Below are 24,405 nucleotides of genomic sequence, written 5' to 3' on the forward strand. Positions count from 1 at the left end.
AGCCAAGGGGATCAGGCCGGCCGGGGGGGATCGGGTCGGCGGGGGGTATCGGGCCGGCCGGGGGGATCGGGCCGCCCGGGGGTATCGGGCCGGCGGAGGGGATCAGGCCGGCCAGGGGGGATCGGGCCAGCCGCCACGGGCCCCCGCCCGCCTCTCCTAGGCGTGCCCTCCTCCCGGCTCCCGCTCCCCCCAGCTCCTCGGGCTTCCCTAGACGGGCCCGGGAACCTCGGCCGGCTCCTGCTCCAGAGCGGGGACTGCTCGGGGGACCCCCAGCCTCCTTCACCTCTGGGCGCCCGGGAATCCCCTGCAGCCAGCACCCAGCGCCCAGGTGGGGTCATCCCGGGGGTCAGCAGCGACCCCCCACGCATCCTGGCCAGGGAGTGCCGCGCTGCCCCTGACCCACGAGGCCCGGGGCGGGGGCCACCTCAGGGGAGGGCACGGCAGGGACACCGCATGGACGTTTCCACGGTCAGAGCCGGATCCATCCCCATCGGTGTGGAAACAACGAGAGCCCCTCTGCCCCCAAGCCCCTGCGCAGGACTTTCCAGGAAAGAAATGAAAATGGTTCGACTAGAAGTGTGACCCCCATTTACAACGAACACCCCCCAGCACTGGCTCAAGAGGGGCCCCCACCTTCCTCCCTGGAATTGCAGCCTGCTCCTGGTCGGGGGTCCCTTCCGCAGGCATCCAGGGGGGTGGCCTGGACTGGGCCCGGCCGGCCCCTCCACTCCCCCCCACAAGGCCCGCGCCAGGGGGGTGTTTCTTTGGATTGCTGCGCTTCCCTCGGACACGTGCCGCTGCTTCCAACAAGCCCCGGAGGCTGGGCCAGCCCGGCTGCTGCCCGAGGCGCTCGCGGGACGAGCGTCTTTTCACACTGGTTTCCACCGTTGTGGTGCGGGTCTTGGTGCGGGTCTCCGAAACCTCTTGTCGTGGTGAAATGTTTTGAAACTTCGTGTGTGTGTGTGAATCTTAATGCCTTACTTTGTACCTAAAAAGCACTTGTGGGGAAGCAGCGGTGGCTCAAGTGATAGGGCCTCCACCTGCCATACGGGAGGACCTGGGTTCAATCCCCAGGGCCTCCTGGTGAAAAGGAAGAAGAGAAAGTGTGCCTGTGTGGGGAGCCAGTGCCCGCGGGGAGAGCTGAGGGTCCACACGGCGAGCCGGTGCCCGCGGGGAGAGCTGAGGGTCCACACGGCGAGCCGGTGCCCGCGGGGAGAGCTGAGGGTCCACACGGCGAGCCGGTGCCCGCGGGGAGAGCTGAGGGTCCACACGGCGAGCCGGTGCCCACACAAGGGAGTCACGCAGCAAGATGATGAAGCAACAAAAGAGAGACAAAGCGGGGAGTCAAGGTTGAAGCGCAGCAGAGACCAGGAACTGAGGTGGCACAGCTGACGGGGAACCTCTCCCCATCAGAGGTCCCCAAGATTGAGTCTCGGTGAATCCTAGAGGAGAAAAAATGAGAAGCCCAAAAGAGAAATAGATACAGATCACACAGCGAATGGACACAGACAACAAAAACAGCAGGATGGGGGGAGGGGAAGGAAGAAAAATAAATAAAATCTTAAAAATAAAAGTACCTGTGGGGAAGCAGAAATGGTTCAAGCAATTGAGGCCCTGCCTACCACATGGGAGGTCCTGGGTTTGGTTCCTGGTGCCTCCTGGAGAAGATGAGCAAGACAGCGAGCCAGCATGACAGGCTGGCATGGTAAGCTGACACAACAAGACGACGCAACAAGGAAACACGAAGAAGAAACCCATTGAGAGCGACAACAAAGCAGGGAGTGAGGTGGCTCAGGCAATTGAGCGCCTCTCTCCCACACAGGAGGTCCCGGGTTCAGTTCCCAGTGCCTCTGAAAGAGAAGACGAGCAGACCCAGAGAGCACACAGAGAACGGCCACAGAGAGCAGACAGTGAGCACAAAAAACCGGGGGGGAGGGGAGGCGGGGAATAAGTAAAATAAATCTTTTTAAAAAAAGGACCTGTGGCTCCTACCAATGGGAAATGGCGAGGTCCCCACCCCAAAATGCCAACCATGGCTATCGCAGCATAGCAGAACCTCTCTGGGGGATCTTTTACTTTCTTTTTTATACATTTCTGGAGTTTTCCATTTTTACAACGAACATATGATATTTCTACAGTGGGGGCGGGGGATAGGGCTATTTTCATTTTGGAAATAAGGGAAAATAAAAGCACATTGGCTCGCCAGCCGTGTGACCCCGGGGTCGTGGCAACAATTTTTTCGGAGCTGGCTCGGGGCCCGTGGGGGAGCCCGGCCCCAGCCCGGCAGCGGGGCCTTGAGGCAGGACCACCTTACGAGACGGGTTGCCTAGCGTGGAGTCCTGGGGGCGCCTCGGTAACTAAACCCCCTTGGACAGAGGCCAAGGCAGACCCGCTTTGTGCCAAATTCCATTCGGGACTGCTCTCTGTTCCAGCAAAATTCCAAAGAGTATTGTTGTTATCGTTATTATTTTGCAATTACGTGACATTTTTTAAGTGCCTGGAGAGGTTTTTCAGCCACTCTCATTAGGTCCTTCTGACTCAGCCCCGAGATGGGTCAGCGTTTTGCTTCCCCTTCACCAGGCCAGCCAAGGCTCAGAGAGGTCAAGCAACCTGCCTCGGCCACACAGCAATGGCACAGCTGAGACACAAGCGGATGTCTGGTTGGGCCCAGCATCACCCTGCAGGGCCGAGGTCCCCAGGCCCCTAGGCACTGGGCTTCGACTTGGCTTAGGAATTTGTTGGGGAGGGAGCAAGGATGAGGAGAGGGCAATAAAGGAGAGGAAAGCCGGGGCACAAAGCCTGGCAGAGCAGCCACGTGGTGCCCCCCGGGCAGCCCTGCGAGAACGGCAGGCTCTAAAGGAGCCGGGCAAAAAGAAAAGAAATCTTAATTGAAAAAAGAAAGAAAATAAATAAAATTGAAAAATTGAAAAAATAAAGGAGCCCGGGACCTCAGTGCTCGGCTCTCCACAGAGAACACCACGCTTCGGGGGACGGGGGCAGGGGCCTAGCAAGAACGGGGGTCCCCCCGCCACCCAGGGGCCCTCTGGAACATGGAAGGGTTCTGGAACCCGCATTGGTGGCAAGCCGACGCCCCGGGCTCAGAGCAGGTGCCGCAGCCCGCGCCCCACTCCAGCATGGAACCAGGTCCCCGGGGAGCCCCCCCCGAAGGTTGAAGCAGCCAGGCTCACCCCGCGGCCACCCAGCCCACCCCGCAGAGGGAAGACACCTGCGCAGCCCACACGGGCCGGGGTCCCCGGGCGGGCTGAACCCCGCCACCCGCTCCCTGGAGCTCACTGCATTAAGCTTTTGGTCCGACCTAATGCATTAAGTTGTCTCCAGCGAGTTTCCCTCACAAGCATCGTCCCGACACCTAGGGACACGTCTGGCAGCCGGGCGCGCGGGCGGATGCCGTTTTCCCAGGCTCGCGCTGGAAAAGCCACGTGCAGGGTCAACCGCGGGTGACCCCCGTGCTAGCTTGGGAGCGTGGGCATTTGGACATGGCTGGGTGGCTGGGGCAGCCGGGGCCTCCCTGGCCTGGCCGGGGGCTCGGGCGACAGGCGCGCCCTGCCAGCTGGAGCCACCTGAGCAGCCCGTGGCAGAGGGCCCTGGGATGTCCCCGGGTCTGCTTTCTCCCCCGCACACGTTCAATTAAATGTTGCTTCTGTGCCAGAGGGGCCCCTGACGGGCTCGTTGCTTGGAGTTTTCCCTTGTTTCTTTATGTCTCAAAACCAGAGTCAGTCACAAAGTTTCAGAAGAAGAGGGAAGAAAAACAACACAAAACAAAAGCAGGAGAAACAAAAGGGAAAGCGCTGGCTGCCTTTAGACCGACTCCTCCAGAACGAAGACAATTCACCCCGACCGAAACGCCTCCATTGTACCCAGCGCGCTCGCCGCGTTTGGCAGAAATGCAAATCCCCCGTGTCCCTTTGATTCGAATATTTAAATTCTCAGATATAGATGCCGCGCGCTCTGAATAGCGGCTGACCTCGCTGGTTTTCCTGAGCAGAGAAGCAGAAGCCACGGGCTGCGGTCAATTTAGCCGCGGTGGCCCCGCCTGGCAACCGCCGCCCTCGGTCCGGGAGGGGGAGAAGGAGGGGAATAATCCTTTTATTCAGACATTGGGCTTAAAAGAATAACAAGGAGGAAAAGCTGGAACGTAACTGCATTGCACGGAAAACAGAGACCGATCTCTCTCTCTCTCTAACGAGCTTCCTCGTTTTCCTTCCTCAAAAATTGGACGCCATGGCCAGGGGCTATTTTCTTGGTAAAGAAATCAGGAGGGTTGTCCTTCCGCTACTGTCCCCCCCACTTCCACCTCCTTCTCCCCCCCCCCCACCCCGCCAAGTGATTTCCTAGCGTTGGTTTGGCCGCCACCCTGCTTCATTCATTCACTCCTTCACTCATTCCCTTGACTCCAATGCAAGACAGCTGGCCTGGGCTTGACTGGACACTTGCTTCTTAGCACCGTCCTTGGGGACCGTCGAGGGACCAACGTCCGGTCCAGCCACGTCCCCATGTCCCACACACACACACGTTGCCCTGAAGGATGAATGAGAAGGGCCCGCCTTTGTCCCCGCCCCCGGGGTCCCCGGAGCACCTGAGAAGTGTCTGAGCAGGGACGGGACGGGGGTCCGCCAGGCCGGCGTCTGCCGGGGTCTGGTCCCCGCGTCCTGCTCTGCGGCCCCGGGTCCCAGAGGGCCCGATCGGCGGGCTGGGCCTTTAATATTTAAAGAGCTCCCGACACGATTTTCTGTGAAGCCTGGGCTGTTGGGACATCTGTCTTCTATACCTAATAAAGTCGCCCGATTGAGAATGAAGTCCTCGCGCGGCTTTGAATCCGCGCTCACATATGGTTGGTAATTAGCTGGCTATCTCTCGGAGTTAAATGATTTTTTTTTTCTCGCCCCGTTCGCATCCATAATAGACGCGAACAGAGTTGCGATTGTTCCCTGTTGCGGGACATTCTGCGCCTGAATGAGCCGGGGCTGCTGTGTCGACGCGGATTTGCCATATGGTTGCGCGGAGCCGGGGAAGAATGGGGCCCTGTGTGTGCGCCCGGGACGCGGCGGCGCGGGGCCGTGCCAGCGCGGCCGAGCCCGGGGCCCCGGCGCGGGAGGAGCGGGCGCCAGGGCCGCGGGGCGCGCGGGGCCGGACGCGGGGCCCGGCCGAGGGCCCGCTCCCCGCCCCGACGGAGCGCGCCCGCGCCCGCGGCCCGCCGGCCCTCGGCCCCGCAAGTCGGCGCCCGGGCCCGCGCCGCGCCGGGGCCGCCGAGCCCGTGCAGGCCGCGGGCCGCGGCGGGGGCCGGCGGTGCGGCTGCAGCGGCCCCATTGTGCCGCGGCCGAGACAATGGGCGGCCCGAGGAGGCACCTGCTCGCCTGAAAGGCCCATAAATCGCCGCCGCGTCCAGCTGCCTTCCCGCCCCTCCCCGCGGCCCCGCGAGCCCGGCGCGGCCCGGACCCCGAGGGGGAGGCCCCCGCCCCGCGCCGCGCGCCGCCGGCCCGCCCGGGCTCCCGGGGCCGCCGTGCGCGCCCCCTCCCGCAGCCGCCCGCGCGCCCCGGCGGGGATCCGCGCCCGGGGCCCGCACTTGGGCCTCGCGGCCTAGGGCGCAGGATCCAGAGCACCGCGGCCCTGCCCGCGCCCCGCGCCCACCCACCCCCGGGCCCCTGCGGCCGGCCTGGCCGGGTGCTCGGCCCGGAGCCCACCGCAGGGCACGGCCGCCGTGGAGGGGGGCTGCTTTTGAAACCCACTCGCTACAGTTGCCGCTGTTTACAGAGTAGCGAGCTGGGAACCGCTGAGGAGAGGAGCGGCTCCCCCAGGGCCTGGGAAAAACAACCCCACCTCTGCCCCCCAGAGCTGCTGTGCTTGGCCCCTGCAGGCCCCTGCAGGCCTCTGGAGGCCTCCGGCTTCTTGGTAGCCCCATTTGGCCGAACCAGGCCCAAGGACAGTGGCCGAAGCACGGCCTGTCCCCAGCCACACCACGCCTTTCTCCTGGGGGCGGGGGAGCCGGCCCCCTCCACTTTCTCCCTGAGGCTGGCACAGGTGGGACGCAGGCCCCAGGGGCTGTACCCCCAGCACCTTCCACGTGTGCCCACCTGCAGGCCCCTCTTACGGCAGTGGGAACCAGCCCCAGGCCGCGGCCAGCAAGAGACCCTCCCCCACGGGGGCATCGGGGGAGGGGATTCTGGCCAGCCCGCCCCCGATGGGCCCCCCACCAGAGCACAGGCTGGAGACCGGTGGGCTGTGTCCACCAACCCCTCGCCGCAGCCATGTCCCTCCCCGGCCGGGCTCTGCTCTCGGAAATGGCTGGAAGGTGGTCCTTTAACCGTCTTTGGGGGCGGCAAATCCCCCTCCTTGGAGAGGAGTGGGAGCCAAGGCCCGGCAAGAAGGGGTCAGGGGCCCCTGGGGGTGGAGCGCTGCTGCTCGGCAGTGCCACCTGGGGTGCTCCCAGAGGCAGAGAGGCCAGCCTGGGCGCTACGCCCCGAAGTCTCCCCTAGGCGCCAGAGTTGGGGATAGACGGCCAGAGACAGGGATCCCTTGAAGGTCACTGGGACAACGGCAGAGCCAGCTCCCGCTTCTTCGGGCTTGCCAGACGTGGCAGGCAGCGCGCCCCCTGAGGCTGGGGTCATGCCAGGGAACCACCGCAGAAACACTCAGCAGCTGCCCGCCGGGGGCTCCGGGGCTCAGGAGGGGCGGGTGAGAGCCAAGGGGGGCTCTGCGCACGGAGGCCCAGCCCCTCACTGCACCGCTCTTTTATTTGTCCCGGTGATATTTCTTGAGCACCGACGTGGGTGAGCAGACGCGGTGAGCCAGCCACCCCCGGGCGGGCAAGCGGGTGAACGCAGGGCGAGGAGACGGTGGCCGGCGGAGAAGCCAAGGACGGCCAAGGCACGCAGGGACCCAGACGGGGGTGGGTGGAGGGTGGGCACGGGAGGAGGCCAGCTCCGGGGGGCTGCTGGGATCCGTGCGGGGGGAGAGGGAGGAAACAGAAGGGAAGGCAAGCGAGGCAGGGCCGGGCCTGATGACCGAGCAGTGGGCGGGTGCCACAGCTCCCCGGGGCCCTCGGGGACCCTGTTGGAAGCCGATGCTAGTGACATACGAAGGCCACACCCCACCAGCAGTGGCCACCTGGGCGGGGAGCTGACCCAGCTCTTCGCCACGGAGTGGAAGGTCAAGCTGGCCGGAGAGGCGGGCCTGGGAGTGAGTCCCAACTGTGAGGTCCAATGTGGGGCCTGCAGGACGTCTCAGAATACGAAGTACGGGTGTCAGGGACACGGGGGGGTGGGCTCTGGGGGCCTGGGGCAGCTGTGGCTTCAGGGGCTGGTTGTTAAAAGGCCCCCTAGGACTTGGAGTTGTCCTGGGTGGTGCTGTAGGGACAGTTAATGGACATCGTATGTCCTCCCATGGCCCACTGGAGGGAACATGGGAGAGTGTGGGCTATGGTGTGGACCATTGACCATGAGGTGCAGCGGTGCTCAGAGATGTATTCACCAAGTGCAATTGAACGTCTCATGATGATGGAGCAGATAGTTGCTATGGGGGGAGGAGTGGGGTGAAGGGGGTGGGTGGGGGGTATATGGGGACCTAATATTTTTTTAATGTAATATTAAAAAAATAAAGACAAAAAAAAAAAGGCTCCCTAGGGGAGCGGATGTGGCTCAGTGGTTGAGTGCCTGCTTCCCATGCACGAGACCCTGTGTTCAGTGCCCCGTACCCCCTAAAAACAGAAGGCCCCACACTCCTCAGTCACCTCTCCTGAGGACTCGTACAGGGGGCTGTGGCCCCCCGCTGGCCGCCTGCCCCCCTCCCCGGGGAGGGCAGCTGGACGCGGGCTCTGAGAGCGCGTGCTAGGCAGGGCCGGCCGCGAGCTGCAGTAACGGACGTGCCATTCGGCTGAAGTCTCCTGCCCGGAAAAGGGGCGTGCTCGGCTTGCAGGCCTCATCAGCACGGGTCACGCGCCCCAGCGCCCACCACCACGCGCACCCTGGGCCTGGACGAGCCGGCCAGGCCTCCGGGGGCGGCCCCGGGACCCCAGGCAGCACAGGCGCGCGGGGCGCCGCGCCCACCCCCAAGTCCCCCCGCTGCCCAGGTTAATTAGCCGCGGCCTTCTGGTCGACCCCCGCCCCGGCCCCCGGCTGCATTCCCGCTCCCTCTCGCCTTCCTGACAGCGCAGAAGAATGTTTTTCCGTTTCCTTTGATGTCTTTTACAAGTTGCATCTCATTTCCTGTTGGGCATTTCTGACCTGGAGTTACTCCAGCCCAAGACCCCTCTGGAGAGGACCCGTCCTCCCGGGCAGTGTCGCCCCACCTTCCCCCCTTCGTACCCCCCCCCCGCCCGGGATCTGCCAGCTCTGCCTCCCCAGCGCTGCAGGTTGTGTTTGTTTTGCCACCTTGGGGAGGGCGGGCTGGACGGTGTGGGGAGAGGGTGGGCGGCTGGCGGCTCCTGGCACCCTAAGCACGTGAGACCCCTCTCAGAGCTGGGGTGGCCGGCCAGCGCCCCAGCATGTTCCACGAGACCCCAAAGCAGCAGGCATGGCAGGAAGGAAAACGCTCACATGAGCCCATGGCACCCCGAAAAGCAAAACAAAGCAAGAAAGAATGAATGACGCTGCCAGGCCCTGCCTGCCCTCCCCTCCTTCCTTCCATTTCCCTCTTTCTTCTTTTACTTCTTTCTCCTATTTTCTCCCTTTTCCTCTTCTTTTTTCTTTCTCTCCCTTTCTTCTTTCCTTCTTCCTTCTTTCTTCTTTTACTTCTTTCTTCCTTTTTCCTCTTTCTACTTCCTTACTTCTTTCTTCCTCTTTCCTTCCTCTTCCTTTTTCCTTTCTTTTCTCCCTCCCTTCCTTCCGTCCATCTGTTCTCCTCCTTCCCTCCCTCCCTCCCTTTCTTCCTCCTTCCCTTCCATCCTCCCTCCTTTTCTCCCTCCCTTCCTTCCATTTCCCTCCTTCTTCTTTTTTTCCTTCTATTTTCTCCTTTTTCCTTTTCTTTTTTCTTTCTCTTCCTTTATTCCTTTTCTTCTTCTGTCTCCTTTTACTTCTTTCTTCTTCCTTTTTCCTTCTACTTCCTTCTTTCTTCCTTTCTTATTTCCTTCCTTTTTCCTTTCTTTTCTCCTTCCCTTCCTTCCATCCATCTGTCCTTCTTCCCTCCCTCCCATCCTCTCTCCCTCACTCCCTCTCTCCCTTCCTTCCATCCTTCCTTCCTATTTTAGATTTGTGCCTTGGACCTTAAAGCTTCATCAAGAACAAACAGGGGTGTCCAGAGCAGGTGCTGAGCCACTGTCCCTGCCTCTGTGGGGTGTGACAGTCCAGAAAGGGGGCTCTCGGCACGGGAAGAGACTGGAGAGCAGCTTCCTGAGCAAACAGAGGAACCGCCGCTCGCCAGCCCCAGGAACCCCCTCCCGCCTCCCCCGGGGGCAGGAGCCCGCATCCCGAGGGGGCCCTGAGCGACGCCCAGCCCCGGGCGCACAGGGGCTGCAGAGCCGGTCCCCGCTCCGAGGGCCCTGCCCGGTCCCCGGCGCCGGCGCCGCAGACCCCTGCCCCGGGCCCGCCACGTCATCGGGTCGAGGCCGGCGGCGCTGCCGCGCTGCTGCAGGCCTGCGAGGGAGCTGCAGGGCCCGCGATAAGGCGCACGTGACCCAGCGCCGAGCCGGCTGGGGGAGGGGCGGGGGGGGGCGCAGCCCGGGTGCGGGCTGCCAGCGCGGCGGAAGAGGCTCGGGGACGCAGCCCGCGAGCCAGGGGGCCTGCCCGGGGCCCAGGAGCAGCCCGCCGGCCCTCGAGCCTTGACCCCCCTCCCCGCGCTCCCTTCAGGGAGGGGAAACTGAGGTCCAGAGCGGGGACCCTTGGTGGCTCCCACCCTAGGCGGGCCCCATCCCCGGACCTCCAGGGGACCCGTGGGGAGGGGGAGGGGAATCCAGCCAGGAGCGCTGAGTCCAGGCAGGGCGAAAGGACAGAGGCCCACTCCCCTGCCCCCAGCCAGGCCACCCCACCAGGGAGAGCTGGGCTGGGGCCTCTGAGGGCCCTGAGATGGAGCTGGCGAAACGCCCCCGCCCCTGCCCGCGCCTGCCCGTGCGCCCCCTGCTCGCCCCACCCCCTTGCCCAGAGTCCCTCTGCGGACCGTCCCCTGACCAGCAGCCTGGCAGGTATCCGCAGGCAGAGGGCAGCTCCGAAGGGCAAGCGGAGAGCTGGCTTCCGTTCACGAACGGACGGCGGGCGTGAGACCCCCGTGGCCCCACAGGGCAGGTCAGCGGGGCCAAGGAGCCAGACCCCCTTGCCTTGTTGGCGTCTCTCAGTGTCCATTTGTGTGACTCTCATGTCCACCAGAAACCCACAACTCAGAAGCAGCCCGCCACGGCAGAGCCGTCAAGGGGGCGCAGCGCCGCAGGGGCCCCCGGAGCCCAGGCCGGGACACGTGCGCCAAAGCGATGGCCCCACAGGATCGGCCGGATAAAAGCGAGGCCCGCGACGGTGGCAGGTCCCTAAAGGAGCTGCCCAAATGGGGGGTCAGCGCGGGCTTTGTGTCATTTTCAAACAAAGCGCGGCGCCTCCCCTGGAAGCTGGCAGTGCTCGTGGCCAGGTGGACAGTCCAGCTTGTGGGACAAAGCGGCAGCCCCTGCTCCTGGAGGTGGGAGCACACCCCGCGCCTCCTTCCGCGGCGGCTCCCCAGAGCCAGGCCTGCCCGAGGGGCACCTGGAAGGTTCCAGCTGGGTGACTGTAAAACATGCTGCAAAATGCTCCCACCAAAAAGAATGCTAGTTACACAAAGAGGGGGAGGGATAGTGTAGCATTTTGTGTGATCTATGTGTCTGTAAAAATAAGGGAGAATTTTTTAAAAACCTGAAGTGGGCAAACAATGAGGACGAGAGAGTAAATCCAAGCTGCTCTGTCAAATCCTTAATTGTTTGGTTGGGTAAAACAAAAACTATCACCTTCTGCTGTAATTGATAAAGGACAATGTTTTCTCACATTAAAAAAAAAAAGGAAGCGGACTTGGCCCAGTGGATAGGGCGTCCGTCTACCACATGGGAAGGTCCACAGTTCAAGCCCCGGGCCTCCTTGACCCGTGTGGAGCTGGCCATGCGCGGTGCTGATGCACGCAAGGAGTGCCGTGCCACGCAGGGGTGCCCCCCACATAGGGGAGCCCCACGTACAGGGAGTGCGCCCCATAAGGAGAGCCGCCCAGAGCAAAAGAAAGATGACGCAACAAAAAGAAACAGATTCCCATGCTGCTGACAACAACAGAAGCGGACAAAAAGAAAATGCAGCAAATGCACACAGAGAACAGACAACTGGGGCAGGGGGCAGGGAAGGGAAGAGAAATAAATAAAAATAAATAAATCTTTAAAAAAAAAAACAAAAAAAAGCCCAATAATATAGTAATGTTTAAAAAAGGAGGGGGGGAGAGGGAAATCGATGGACAAGACTGGGAAATGGTGACAGTTCTCCACAGGCTCTGCTGAGTCTGCGCGGGGGGGGGGGGGGGGGGGGGGCGTGTGGCATGTTTGGAAATTTCCCTAAGAATTTTTCCAAAGGAGGTGCAAGTGGTACTATCCCTGTTGCTGGCGGCCTTTAAAACTGGCTACAGAGTTAACAGAAAGTATATATATACGTGTATACGCACATCATCTATACGTTACATATACAGACGTGTACACCCTGTGTATGCACGTGTGTAACATGCCCATGTCATAACTTCTGTACCTCGGTATCGGCACGCGCCGAGCAGGGGCGGGGCGGGCTGTTGGCCAAGGCCCCGCGGGAACGTCTCCCCCTGCGCGCAGGGCCCTGGGGGGAGGGGCGCGTCCCGCCACGCGCGCGTGCCAGCGGCTTGTGCCGCGCACCTGGCCCCAGCTCTGACGCGCCGGGCAGGACTCCGCTCCTGGCCTTTGGTCATCAAGCGCACGAGGAGAAGAGCTCAAAGCCTTGTTCTTCTGTTTATTACTGAAAATCCACGCTAGCGGGAAGAGCTTCCGTTTTTGTTTTCAGTCCGGCTCGCGCGCTTTGGCGAGCCCTGAGGCGCTGTCCGGAACGGCCTGGGCGCAGCTGGGCACCAGCACGGGCGCGGCCACGGAGGGCGGCGGGCTCTGCCGCTCGCCACAGCGCAGAGGGGGCCCCAGTCCCCGAACCCAGGCCGGCCTGGGAAACCCGCTCGACCGCCGGAAGGCAGCGGCGCAGGCCCCCCCCGGGCCGGGGCAGGCCCTCAGGTGCCCGGCAGCCCCCCGGCAGCCCCCGCGGCCTCGTGGCACCAGCTGCCGTGATGCCAGGGTGCCCAGGCAGGCCCATGGGGAGGCCACGCGGAAAGTGCTCCTGGAGGGGTCCTCCAGCCCAAACACGCCCCCCTCGCCGAGACCTCACGAAGCGCTTGTAGAGATCCAGGGCCCGACCACACAGGCCCCAAGTCCAGAGGCAGACACAAGCTGCCAGCTCACAGTCCCAGGATTTGTGAAGTTAATGCGATGCGTGGCAGCAGTTGCCGCAGCAGTGACCAGCGGCCCGGCCAAACGCCCCCAACGTCCTGCCCCATAAACTGGTCGGCATCCATAAAACGGTTGTCTAAACCACCAAGTGTTGGCACAGGCTTTTCCTCAGCCATGGGTAGCTGGAACCGGGGTTGTCGGGCAATCGAAAGAGAAGTCCCCGGACGTGAGTCCACCCTGCCCGTTTGTGCCTGGAGTTGGGCAGGAGGGCCGTGGTTGGGGTTGGGGGTGGAAGGAGACGGTGCCCACAGAGCCAGGCACGGGGCCCCACGGCGGGTGGCCGCTGAGAAGGCAGACCCATGCCGGAGCATTTCAGGGTGGCGGAGGTTATTTCCGCCTTCTTATTCCAAGGGGCTTGTCCACACAACATACACAATCGCCATCTCGGCTGCCCCAAAGCCCTCACTGCAGGGCCTAGCAGCGCGCCTCGAATGCTCGGAAGAGGCCGACGGAACTTGAGCGTGCCAACCTGCAGGCCAACAGCTCCTTCTGTAAGACTCTGACCCTTTCCAACGCTTGATCGTTTCCTTCTCTCATCAGAGGAGAAAAGTAATCAGAGGGATTATTGGATGCTTTTTTACAGCGCATGCAAATGCTACAGCAGAATAGCACGCCATCAAGAAGCAGACGAGGGACCCGTGCGCAGCCACGTTGGATGCGCGACTTTCGGCCCTCGAAAGGGACAGGCTCGAGCTGGCACCTGCAGGGCCCTCAGGAGGAATTGCTCTAGAATTCCTGGGCTCGCGGCTGAGGATCCAGAACAGCTGGGCGGTGCCGGGAGCCTTGCGCTGTGCCTGTGAGACAGGACTCCTCATTTAGGAGAATCTAGAAGAGTCGGGAGAGAAGGTGCATCACCCTGCAGTAACTGCCCCCACAGCCTCAGGGGCTCACCGGGCCTCCCATGGTGGGCTGTGGCTAAGCCCCCACTTCATGTGCCCTAACGGGGCTGCCCCACCAGGCTCCTGCTGGTCTCACAGCAGAGGAGCGCTCACAGGTGGGAACGTGCTGGCTTTCAAACATCAGCAGCAGCTGAGGGCAGGGAGAGGGAAGAGGAGATACGAGGTGGGGGCATTTTCAGGACTTGGAGTTGTCCTGGGTGGTGCTGCAGGGACAGATGCTGGACACTGTATGTCCTGCCATGGCCCACTGGGTGGACTGGGGGAGAGTGTAGACTACAATGTAAACCACTATCCGTGTGGTGCAGCAGTGCTCCAAAACGTATTCACCAAGTGCAATGAATGTGCCACGATGATGAAGGAGATTGTTGATATGGGAGAAGTGGGGTGAGGGGGTGGGGGGTATATGGGGACCTCTTAGTTTATATTTTTTGAATGTAACATTTTTTAAAAATAGAGAAAAAAAAAAAACATCAGCAGCCTGTGTCCCGTGGATCCCATTTCATCCACCAAGTCGCTCGGCCGCGTCCAATGTCAAATGCAGGAGGCATCGACCCCCTGCCCGGGCGGGGCAGCCACTGTTCGATTATTTGGACAAGGATGCACTTGACCACAGCGCCAGTGGGAGGAGGACAGAGCCCTGGCTCAACTCGCCATCCCGAGCCAGCTCCACCCATCCCGGAGAAAAAGCCCCGGGGGTCGGTGTTGGGATTTTTTACACCTCTTGCTGTGCCTGCCTGAGCCCTGCTGTCCCCACAGAAAGGGGAGGGACGCAGACCTCCCGGGCAGGCCCCTGAGAGGATGAGCTCAGATGCGGAGCTTCCAGCGCGGTCCCTGGGCTGGTTCAGAGCGGAAATCAGAGCAGGGGCTGAGCCCAGAGGAAGGGGCCGACCCTTCACCCTCCCCATGCCTGAGGGGCTTCTCAGCTCTGAGAATAGCCCCCGATCACCGGATATGGAGCCCCTGTTCTTTGCCATACCACCCCCCCAATCCAGCAGCAGGTCCCACTGCTTCCCCTCTAAATAGATCTCAGAGCCCCGCCCCCGCAAAGCCCCCTCACGATTCTGCAAACAGCCCGGGCCTCGGGACTGGGTCCCTCTGCCTGCACAGACCCCTCCCCACAGACCCTAACGGCCCTGCTCTCACCCACCAAGGCCGGACCTCGCGGGCGGGGACTCGGGGGACAGGGCCGCTTCGCTCCCACCGCAGGGCCGCGCCCGCCTCCGCGGCCTGGGTGAGTCGGCCCCACGTAGCCTCCAGGAAACGGTGTCTCTTACGCACTGGTGTGCCTCTGGCACCCGGGACAGGGCCTGGCCTGCTGGAGGCCCTCGTGGAGCATCTGCCGGTCCCGTCCCTCGCCCAGATGGCCCCAGCAGCCCCTAACGAACCTCCGTGTGCCATCTCCCCTGCGCTCCATCCCCCTACCCCAGGGTCCCGGGAGCTTTTCAATATCCCTTCAGATGGGGCATGCTCGGGGGACTTGAATCTCTGGACTGTCCATGTGCCAGCTGGGCCCTGAGCCTCAGCAGAGAGGTGACTCCTACTCTCTGGTTCATTGGACTTACCCAGGTCAGCTAACAGGGAGGTGAAGGTGGTCAACCACCACACCAGGGAGCCAAGAGTGCCTACAACTGCAAGCAGGAGAATCTCCATGTGGAATCTAAGCCCCCTCTCAATTTAGAGGTGGAGTGCACATCACCATCCCAGGGCCCACGGGATGGAGGAATAAAATATGGACAGGAGTGGACTTACAGATATTCTACTATAGAACCATTGCGACTAGTAATAGAAGAAATTGTAGCATTGATGTGGAGAAAGTGGCCACAATCGTTGCTGAGGGCAGGGAGAGGGAAGAAGAGATGTGATGAGGGGCATTTTGGGGACTTGGAGTTGTCCTAAATGATATTGCAGGGTCAGATGCTGGACATTCTATATCCTGTCATAGCCCACTGAATGTAATGGGGAGTGTAAACTACAGGGTAAACTATTATCTGTGTAGTGCAGCAGTGCCCCAAAATGTGTTCACTGAGTGTGATGAGTGTGTCACAATGATGGGGGCGGTTGGTGTGGGAGGAATGGGCTGGGGGGTGGGGTGGGTGTATACAGGAACCTTATATATATTTTTTAAGATTTATTTATTTATTTCTCTCCCCTTCGCCCCCCTTCCCCCCACTCCAGTTGTCTGTTCTCTGGGTCTATTTGCTATGTCTTCTTTGTCCGCTTCTGTTGTTGTCAGTGGCACAGGAATATGTGTTTCTTTTTGTTGCGTCATCTTGTTGTGTCAGCTCTCCGTGTGTGTGGCGCCATTCCTGTGCAGGCTACACTTTCTTTTGCGCTGGGTGGCTCTCCTTGCGGGGCGCACTCCTTGTGCGTGGGGCTCCCCTACACGGGGGACACCCCTGCATGACAGGGCACTCCTTGCGTGCATCAGCACTGCGCATGGGCCAGCTCCACACGGGTCAGGGAGGCCCGGGGTTTGAACCGCAGACCTCCCATGTGGTAGGCGGATGCCCTAACCACTGGGCCAAATCTGCTGCTTCATATTTTTTAATGTAACGATTTCTATGTGATGTATATATCTTCAAAAAAATACAGTTTACAGAAATGATGTGGTGGGGGGTGGGGAATATGGAAAAAATAAATAAATAATAAAAATAAATAAATTAAAAAATAAAAATCCCCTCAGATGGTGTATGCTAAGAGGACTTGAATCTCTGGACTGGCCATGAGCCAGCCGGGCCCTGAGCCTCAGAAGAGTTGCAGCTCCTACTCTCTGGTTCATTGGACTTACCCAGGTCAGCTAACAGGGAGGTGAAGATGGTCAACCACCACACCAAGGAACCGAGAGAGTCTACAACTGCAAGCAGGAGAATCCCATCCATCATCCATGTGGTATCTAAGCCCCCTCTCGATATAGAGGTAGAGTGGACATCACCATCCCAGGGTCCACAGAATGGAGGAATAAAATATGGACTAGAGTGGACTTACTGATATTCTACTATAGAACCATTGCGACTAGTAATGGAAGAAAATGCAGCACTGAGGTGGAGAAAGTGACCACAATCGTTGCTGAGGGCAGGGAGAGGGAAGAAGAGATGTGATGTGGGGACATTTTGGGGACTTGGAGTTGTCCTAAATGATATTGCAGGGTCAGATGCTGGACATTCTATATCCTGTCATAGCCCACTGAATGTAATGGGGGAGTGTAAACTACAGGGTAAACTATTATCTGTGTAGTGCAGCAGTGCCCCAAAATGTGTTCACTGAGTGGGATGAGTGTGTCACAATGATGGGGGAGGCTGTTGGTGTGGGAGGAGTGGGTCAGGGGGGTTGGGTGGGGGGTATATGGGAAACTCATTTTTTAATGTAACATTTTTTATGTGAGGTATATATCTTCAAAAAAATACAATTTACAAAAATGATGTGGTGGGGGGTAGGGAGTGGGGTATATGGGAAAAAATAAATAAATAATAAAAAGTAATTAATTAATTAAAAAAATAAAAATCCCTTCAGATGGCATATACTCAGGGGACTTGAATCTCTGGACTGTCCATGTGCCAGCTGGGCCCTGAGCCTCAGCAGAGAGGCGACTCCTACTCTCTGGTTCGTTGGTCTTACCCAGGTCAGCTAACAGGGAGGTGAAGGTGGTCAACGACCACACCAGGGAGCCAAGAGTGCCTACAACTGCAAGCAGGAGAATCTCCATGTGGAATATAAGCCCCCTCTCAATTTAGAGGTGGAGTGGACATCACCATCCCAGGGCCCACGGGATGGAGGAATAAAATATGGACTGGAGTGGACTTACTGATATTCTACTATAGGACTATTATGTTCTAGTAATGGAAGAAACTGTAGGACTGAGGTGGAGAAAGTGACCACAATAGTTGCTGAGGGCAGGGAGAGGGAAGAAGAGATGTGATGAGGGGCATTTTGGGGACTTGGAGTTGTCCTAAATGATATTGCAGGGTCAGACGCTGGACATTCTATATCCTGCCCTAACCCACTGAATGGACTGGGGAGAGTGTGAACTACAGGGTAAACTATTACTCTTGTGGGGCAGCAGCGCCCCAAAATGTGTTCACTGAGTGCGATGAGTGTGCCACAATGATGGGGGAGGCTGTTGGTGTGGGAGGAGTGGGGGAGGAGGGTATACAGAAACCTCTTATGTTTTTTAATGTAACATTTTTTGAGATGTATATATCTTCAAAAAAATACAGTTTACAAAAATGATGGGGGTGGAGGGTGGGGAGTGGGTTTTATGGGAACCCCTTAGGTTTTTAATGTGATATTTTTTGTGATCTATTGACTTTAATTAAAAAATTAAAAATAAACAAAAACCCCTTTAGCTCCTGCCACCCCAGCTTCACTCCCTCCAGGGGTCCCCCACTGCCTGGAAGACAAAGCCCAGCCTTTGGCCACCACTCATCAGGCCCAGGAAAGCACCAGAAACCAATGGGAGGGGGTGGGGGCAAGGGGCGGCCCGGCAGGCGCACCCCAAAAAGCACCGACATTGGAGTGTGTTGAATCACACCGACCCCTGGGTACTGCCCGCCCCCCACCAGTCCCTAGCAGCTGCCAACGCTGGACCCAGGAAGCAGGCCGGGCTCACAGCTCTGGGGGTGTCTGCAGAATCAGGAAGGAGAAGGGGGGGACCCGATGCAGCCCTCGTGCTGTTTTTGAGAAAGTCACCCTCGAGAGGCACCACCAGCAGGCTCGGGCCCGTGGGCAGACCCCCACTCCGTGCCTGGAGGCCGGGCCGTGGGGCGCAGAGCAGGGCGCCCAGGCCTGGCCCACCTGCCGCGGGAGCAGACCTGGGCAGGTGTGACTGCCGGTGCGGACGTCCCCACCCCAGCCAGACCCTTCACAGACAGGAACTGGGGGAGCCGTGAGCGAGGGCCCAGCAGCCCCCTCGGCACGCCTGCCCCATGTACAGGGCCCACCGTGGACGCCGCCGTGCTTCTCGGCGTCCGGCAGGCTGAGCAGGGTGGCCCTGCCCCCCCAGAACACGGCAGCGTTTCTCCTGCGCCCCCGAGGACAGACCCCGGCCCCCAATTCCTGTTCAGAACTGCCACGGAGCTGCGGGCGGCAGGGTCGGGGCGCTGCTGTCCCCCGGGTGATCCCCGTCTCCCGCTTCCCTCCCCTGCTTAATTCCGTGTCTGGGCACATCTTGAACCTAGTGGCTGAGCCGGGCCTTTGTCCCTGACCAGTGTGGGGTGTGAGCTTGGGGGGTGCCTCCAGGCCCAGGAAGGTTAACTTCAAAAACATGCCCCCTTTTTCCGCATCTCCTGCCGCGCTCAGCAGCGAGCGCGCAGTGGGACCGCCTGTCTTTGCTGTTTTGTGTCACCCTTGCTGTAATTTTCAGAGGTTTATGGGTCAGCTATACAAAATGTGTGCTCTTCTTTTGGACTAGAAGGGAACAGTGTAAACCCAGGAGACCGATGGGGCCCACAGGACCCTGTGCAGGAGTGGACACGGCTTGGAAGTATGTCCCGCCACGCAGGCCCGAGGGCCGCCCCTCCCCCCAGCTCCCCGGGGCCGCAGCCCCCACCAGGCGCCCCTGTGTTTCAGCCCTAGGGTGTCCTGTGTCCCGCCCTGGGGCTGGTGGTCCCCAGCAGTTGGGGTTCCGTCTTAAAGTGCAGCAGACAGGAGGGGGTATGTGCCAACCCAGGCCCGATGGGGCCACTGCGCCCAAGTCCCCACCGGCGGCCTGCGCCAGCCCACCCTGCCCCAAGATGGATGGCGAGGGTCCTGCGTTCTGGCCTCCCTTGCTGGTAGGGGCCGACGCCACAGGAGAAAGCCCCCTCCCTCTCGGGCACACAGCAGGGACAAGAGTCCCCCGCTGCCCCTTGGGCCCCGGTGCGCTGTTCTGCCTCCCTGGCATTTTGGGGTGCAGGAGAAGCAAGCAGAGGGCGGGTTCCAGCAGAGAGGGACCCGCAGTGCAGCGTTGCTGGGCCCCTTCATCGATACCCAACCTGAGAGGCGCCAGGGCTGTGGCACAGACGGCTCGGGAGGCTTTTTTTTGGTTTTTTTTGGTTTTTTTTTTTTTTTTTTTTTTTTTTTTGCGCCTTAACAGATTTGTCTCTAAGTTTGAAAATAAGAAAGACAGCGATAGAGCAAAGGGATAGCAAGCTAGATGGGCTGGTACGGCAGGTAGGGCTGGTGAGCCACCCTCTCTCCCCCGCGGTCAGATGGAAAGTAAATGGCCAGTTGTCAGTGGCCAGACGCGGGCGACCGTGTCTTGGCATAATAACCAATGGCCCTGCCAGCGCGGGGCAAAGGAGCCCACGCCTGGCATAAATAGAAAATATAAGTTAGCATAATTTTTTAAGCTTTTTGTACAAATATACAAGCTTTTTTTTCCCTTTTTTCTCTTTTTTTTTCTTTTTTGTCCTTTTTTAAGCTTTTTTTGTTAGTTTTGTTGGTTTTTTTTGCTTTGCACTGAGATCAGCAGAGATTAAACATTTTATATAAATGACTCTTAAAGCTTCACACCTCGGGACCAGTGTACTCCATGCAGAATACATTGAAGGTATAATAGAAAGTATTAATACATTGCACAGTTTTCAATCTTTAAACATAATCTTTAGACATAAACCGATCGCTACTCTGCGCCGGCCGCTGCCGGCTGCTGCTACATGGGCGGCCCCAGCCGAGGTCGCGTGAAAGAGGCTTCCCGGGTCCCGACGGGATCCTCGAGGTTTCCGCGGTGCGGGTCTGCGGGAGAGAGAGGCGTGGTGAGCAGGGGCTCGGCGGGGGCGCGGCGGGGGCGCGGCGGGGACGCGGCGGGCACCCCGCGCCCTCCCCGCGCGCGCCCCGGCACTCACCTCGCTCATCGCAGACGCTTGCGCGGGGTCTGCTCGGCCGCGCTGACAGCGGCGGGAGCAGCCCCGGGCGAGGGGCACCCGGCGGGCACCTCATTGCCAGCCTTGTTCTCGGGCGCGGGTCTCTTGCGCTTGGCGAAGAAGTCTGCGGGGACAGCGGCGCGGGTCGGGGCGGGGCCGGGCGGCCGGAGCGGGGGCGCCGTCCCGCCCGCGAGGTCCGCGGCGGGTCAGCTTTGTTTACGTCGCCGCGCAATGTGCTGTGTAAGCATTTCCCCTCGTCCCGCGGCCAAGCCCCCCGGGGCGGCCGCCGCACTTAACCCCCTCGGCGCCGCGCGCGCCCGCGGCCAAGGCCGACGCCGCGCCCCCCACGGCCCCGCGGCGCGGCGCTCGCCGTCGCCCCCTCCCCCCGGGCGGGCGGCCCCGGGTCCCGCGGCGCTGCGGGCGGGGGCGCGCGGGCGCGGCGGGCGGCGCGGGCCCTTTAATGCCACGGAGGAGGCGGGGACGAGCGCGGCCCCCGAGGGCCGGGGAGCGCCCGGGCGGCCGGACAAAGCGGGGCCGGGGCGGGGCGGCGCGGGACTCACCTGAGATGAGCGGCCCGGGCAGCTTCTTGGCCGCGGCGGCCGCCGCTGCCTGCGCGGGGCGCCCCGCGATCCCTGAGTGCTGCTGCTCGGCCAGCGGCTCTCCGAACGCCGCGGCCGCGTCCTGCTCGTCGTCGTCCGGGGGCGCGGCGGCCGCAGCCGCGGCCGGGGCCGGGGGTGGCGAGGGCGGCGCGGGCGGCGCGGGCGGCGCGGGCGGCGCGGCCGGGGCGGCGGGCGGCGGGGCCGCCTCCTCCTCGCCGTCGTCGAGCGGCTCGGCGGCGGGCGGCCCCGGGGGCGGGGTGGCCACGACGCGGGCGGGCCTGGGCCGGGGTGGCAGCAGCAGGCGGCAGCGCCCCACCTGCACCGTCTCGCGGTAGAAGGCGGGCACCGACTCGCTGTCCACCTCGGTCCACTGCAGGCGTCCGGGGCCCCGGAGCGGCTCGTCGCGCTGGAAGTTGTAGTCCCAGCGGCGCTGGTCCTCGGCGTTCAGCTCGGCCAGGCGGATCTGCAGCTCGCGGCTCAGCTCCTCGTGGTCCACCGGCCCGAAGAGGCTGCGGCAGGCGCTGGTGCGCGCCAGCAGGGGGAAGGTGCGGCGAGCCACCAGGCGCTCCATCGCGAAGTGCTGCGGGGACACACGTCGGACATGGACCGGGCTGCGGGCGGGGAGGACGGCGGGGGCCGGGCGGGGAGAGGGGAAGGCAGGGGAGGAGAGGGCGAGGAGGAGGGCGGCGCGCTCGGGGTCCCCAGGCGCAGGGGACCCCGAGCGCGCAGCCCGGCGGGCGCACTCCGCGGTGGCACGGCGGAGGCGCCCGCTACCTGGCTGTTTGCGCGGAAAACCGCTCCCAGTGTGGCTTGTCTGAAGTCCTCCGGCCGACGGCCGCGCCCCCTCGGTGCCCACCGCTCGGTTCCGACCGCTTGGCCCGCGAACCTGAGCGCAGCGCACTTGGCCTGTGCAGCGCCCAGCCCGCACGCCCCTTTTATACGCGCCGGCCCCGCCCCGCGCGCGCGGGCTCCGCCGCGATTAGCATGAAATAGTATTTTCTGTTTCGACAACACGGCGGCGATTGGCCGGCGCCGCGCTGCCCCCGCCCCGCCGGCCCATTGGCCGCGCGCACACACCCACCCGGGCCCCGGGGCGGGGCGCGCGGCGGGGCCGCGAGCTGATTGGCCGGGGCGCGGGCGAGCGGGCCGGGGGGCGGTGAATGGGGCGTGGGAGGGAGTTAAAGGGCGCTGCGGGCAGTAACGTGACACCGCGGCGCCCCGCCCCCTCGCCCCATCCCCCGCGCCGCCCCCCGCCCCGCGCCCCCGCCCCCCGCCCGGCTCCTTTGTCTGCAGGCGGGGGCTGCGCGGCGGCGGCGCGGGCGGCGGCCTCCCCGCAGGCCCGGCGTCCCGCCCGGCTCCCGGGCACCCAGCGCCGCCGCTCGGCGCGCCCCGGGACCTCACCCGCCGCTGCCCGATGGGCCCTGCGCGGGCCCGGGCGGGACGAGGTCTGCGGCTGCCCCCGCGCGGCCCGCGGCGCTGCCCGCGCACCTGGGGCTGGAGCACACCTGCTGGGCCGCGGGCCGAGCGCGGGCGCTGCCCTGGCCGCCGGGGTGGGGGGCGGGCCCCCCGGGAGCCCGTCCTCGGGTGCCTGGAGCTTGAGCCTGGCTGCGCGGGGCCCACCGTGCCTGCCTATCCCTGTCCCCCTCTCTCCAGTACCCCGCCCAGTGCCGGGAAGCAGCCCAGCTCTCACGACACACACGACACGCAGGGCCCCCGGATCACCCACCCCGTGCGCAGCACCCCCAGGCCGCTGCGGGAGCTTAATGCGGAGCGGGCATAAGGGACAGGGCGGAAGCTCCACAGTGGGGTCTGGCTTGGCTGCCCTTTACGCTCACAGGCCTGTCCGTGGAGGGAGGGCAGCGTGCAGGACCCAGGTGGGGACACAGCTCCCCTGTGTTGGGGGGGGGGGGCAGGTGTGCTAGTCAGAGGGTCCCGCCACAGGTTTGCAGAGAGGGAAGGGCCTCCTACGGGGGGGAGCTGGTCGGAGACAGGACCCTGCTTTGGTCCAGCCCCCTGAAAGGTGGCCTTCTCAGATTCTGAGACTCTGACCTTGGTGGAAGGAGCCCCCGTGGCTGAGTCAACCTGCTCAGCCTTGCCAGCAGGGGACAGGGGAGGAGCCAGTGGGGAGGCCACAGGGCAGGTGAGGGGCCTCCAGGGCGGCAGGCGAGTGTGTGGGAAGGAGTGGGCTCCGAGAGTCAGGAACCCGGGGGGAGGGACGTGGCGTAGCTGGCCGAGGAGGCGAGGGGCTCCCGACGCCCGGGGAGGTGCCGTTGGAAGCGCGGCCGGCCACGAGAGCAGGCGAGCGGGGCGTGCGTGCAAGCACTTGGCTGCCTTGTTTTCTTTATCCTTTCTGTACTGTATATTCCAAACAGCCCACAGCTCAAGGGGCTGCTGTCATGTTTTATCTCCGGGAAAATAAAGGGGCGCTGACAAACGCTCCCCAGGTCCCGGGGGCCCTCGACAGGGCTGATACCATCCAGCCCCCACCCCCCGGTGGGTGGGTCTGCGGCCACAAGGCAAGGAACTGCCGGCAACGCCAGAAGCCTCTAGAATCCTCCAGAATCCCCAGCCTGCCAGCTGGAGCCAGAACAGGGGCAGGCTGGGAGCCCCCGCCCAGGGCTTGCTCGGAGGCTGTCACTTTCACCAGGAGGGAGGCCGAGCTGCACCCACCGCCACCCCAGCTCTTTGTTGATTGCCCCCCCCCCCAAGACGCCCAGAGGACTTGGTCCTGGGCTCCGGACGGCCAGTGAGCTCAGTGAGCAGGAGCTGACCGTGCCCCGCCCAGGGGGGCTTCCCACTTGTATTTCTCCACTTGACCAGTTTAATGTGAAGCAATCCAGGGGCCCTGGGGACCCCATCCCTGTCTCTCTGGAGCCTTGAGGTGGCCTTCCTGGACTCCGAGTCCCTGACTTTGATGGAGTGTGGCCCTGACTGGTGAATTCAACCCTGACCCAGGAATGGGGAGGGCCCTGCTCCCCCAGCCCTGTTGCCGAGGACCGGGGAGTCCAAGGCCGGGACCCTGAGAGGGGCCTTATCCACCTCCCACCCCCGTGGGGGGGGGGGTCCCCAAGGCAAGCAAACATCTGGTCTGGATACAACGACCAGGCTCTATGTTGTAATTAAAAATATATCCTAAGAAAAAGGAAACAAAAGGAACAATCTGTGTGCGCTGAGTTGCTGCAGGATGGCCAGGGGTGCTGGCTCCCGGGGGCCTGGCCGTGCAGGGGTGGGGCGGCCACTCGGGAGCGGAACACCCGGCTCTGTGCGGGACCGGCCGCCCCCCCCCAAGCATTTGCACGGAATCTCCTGAAATCCTCGCCCGATCCAGCAGAGCGACAGAGTCGACATGCTGTGCACCAGGCCATCTTGTCTTCCTCCCAGCAGAGCCCACGGTTCCCAGTCACGTGACAGGATGTGCCACGCAGCATGGCAGGAGTGCCACGTGCCCCTTCCGAGCCTGGCCCAGCCAAACCACCCTTGCGGTCCTTCCCCCCTCCCGCCCCCTTCTGCCGGCCAACGGGGGCCCCAGGGAGGCCCCCAAGACCCCGCGGGAGAGCAGCGGCTGGAGGTGGAAGGAGTTAGGTCCCTGCCTGGGGGCCGCG

The 24,405-nt window shown here is 62.3% G+C and overlaps 1 protein-coding gene across 1 annotated transcript; it reads right to left on the bottom strand.

Annotated features, from left to right (window-relative positions):
- Positions 1-19,709: 19,709 nt before the first annotated feature.
- On the bottom strand, positions 19,710-21,732 carry CDKN1C (cyclin dependent kinase inhibitor 1C). The gene is made up of 4 exons (XM_058304966.2): positions 21,578-21,732; positions 20,765-21,383; positions 20,187-20,328; positions 19,710-20,076 (listed from the first exon to the last, which is right to left on the bottom strand). The coding sequence occupies exons 2-3, from the start codon at positions 21,372-21,374 to the stop codon at positions 20,192-20,194; spliced, it is 747 nt and encodes a 248-aa protein (XP_058160949.1). The 5' UTR covers positions 21,375-21,383; positions 21,578-21,732; the 3' UTR covers positions 19,710-20,076; positions 20,187-20,191.
- Positions 21,733-24,405: the final 2,673 nt, after the last annotated feature.

The sequence above is a fragment of the Dasypus novemcinctus genome, chromosome 10 (genome assembly GCF_030445035.2).
Source record: "Dasypus novemcinctus isolate mDasNov1 chromosome 10, mDasNov1.1.hap2, whole genome shotgun sequence".
Lineage (NCBI taxonomy): Eukaryota > Metazoa > Chordata > Mammalia > Cingulata > Dasypodidae > Dasypus > Dasypus novemcinctus.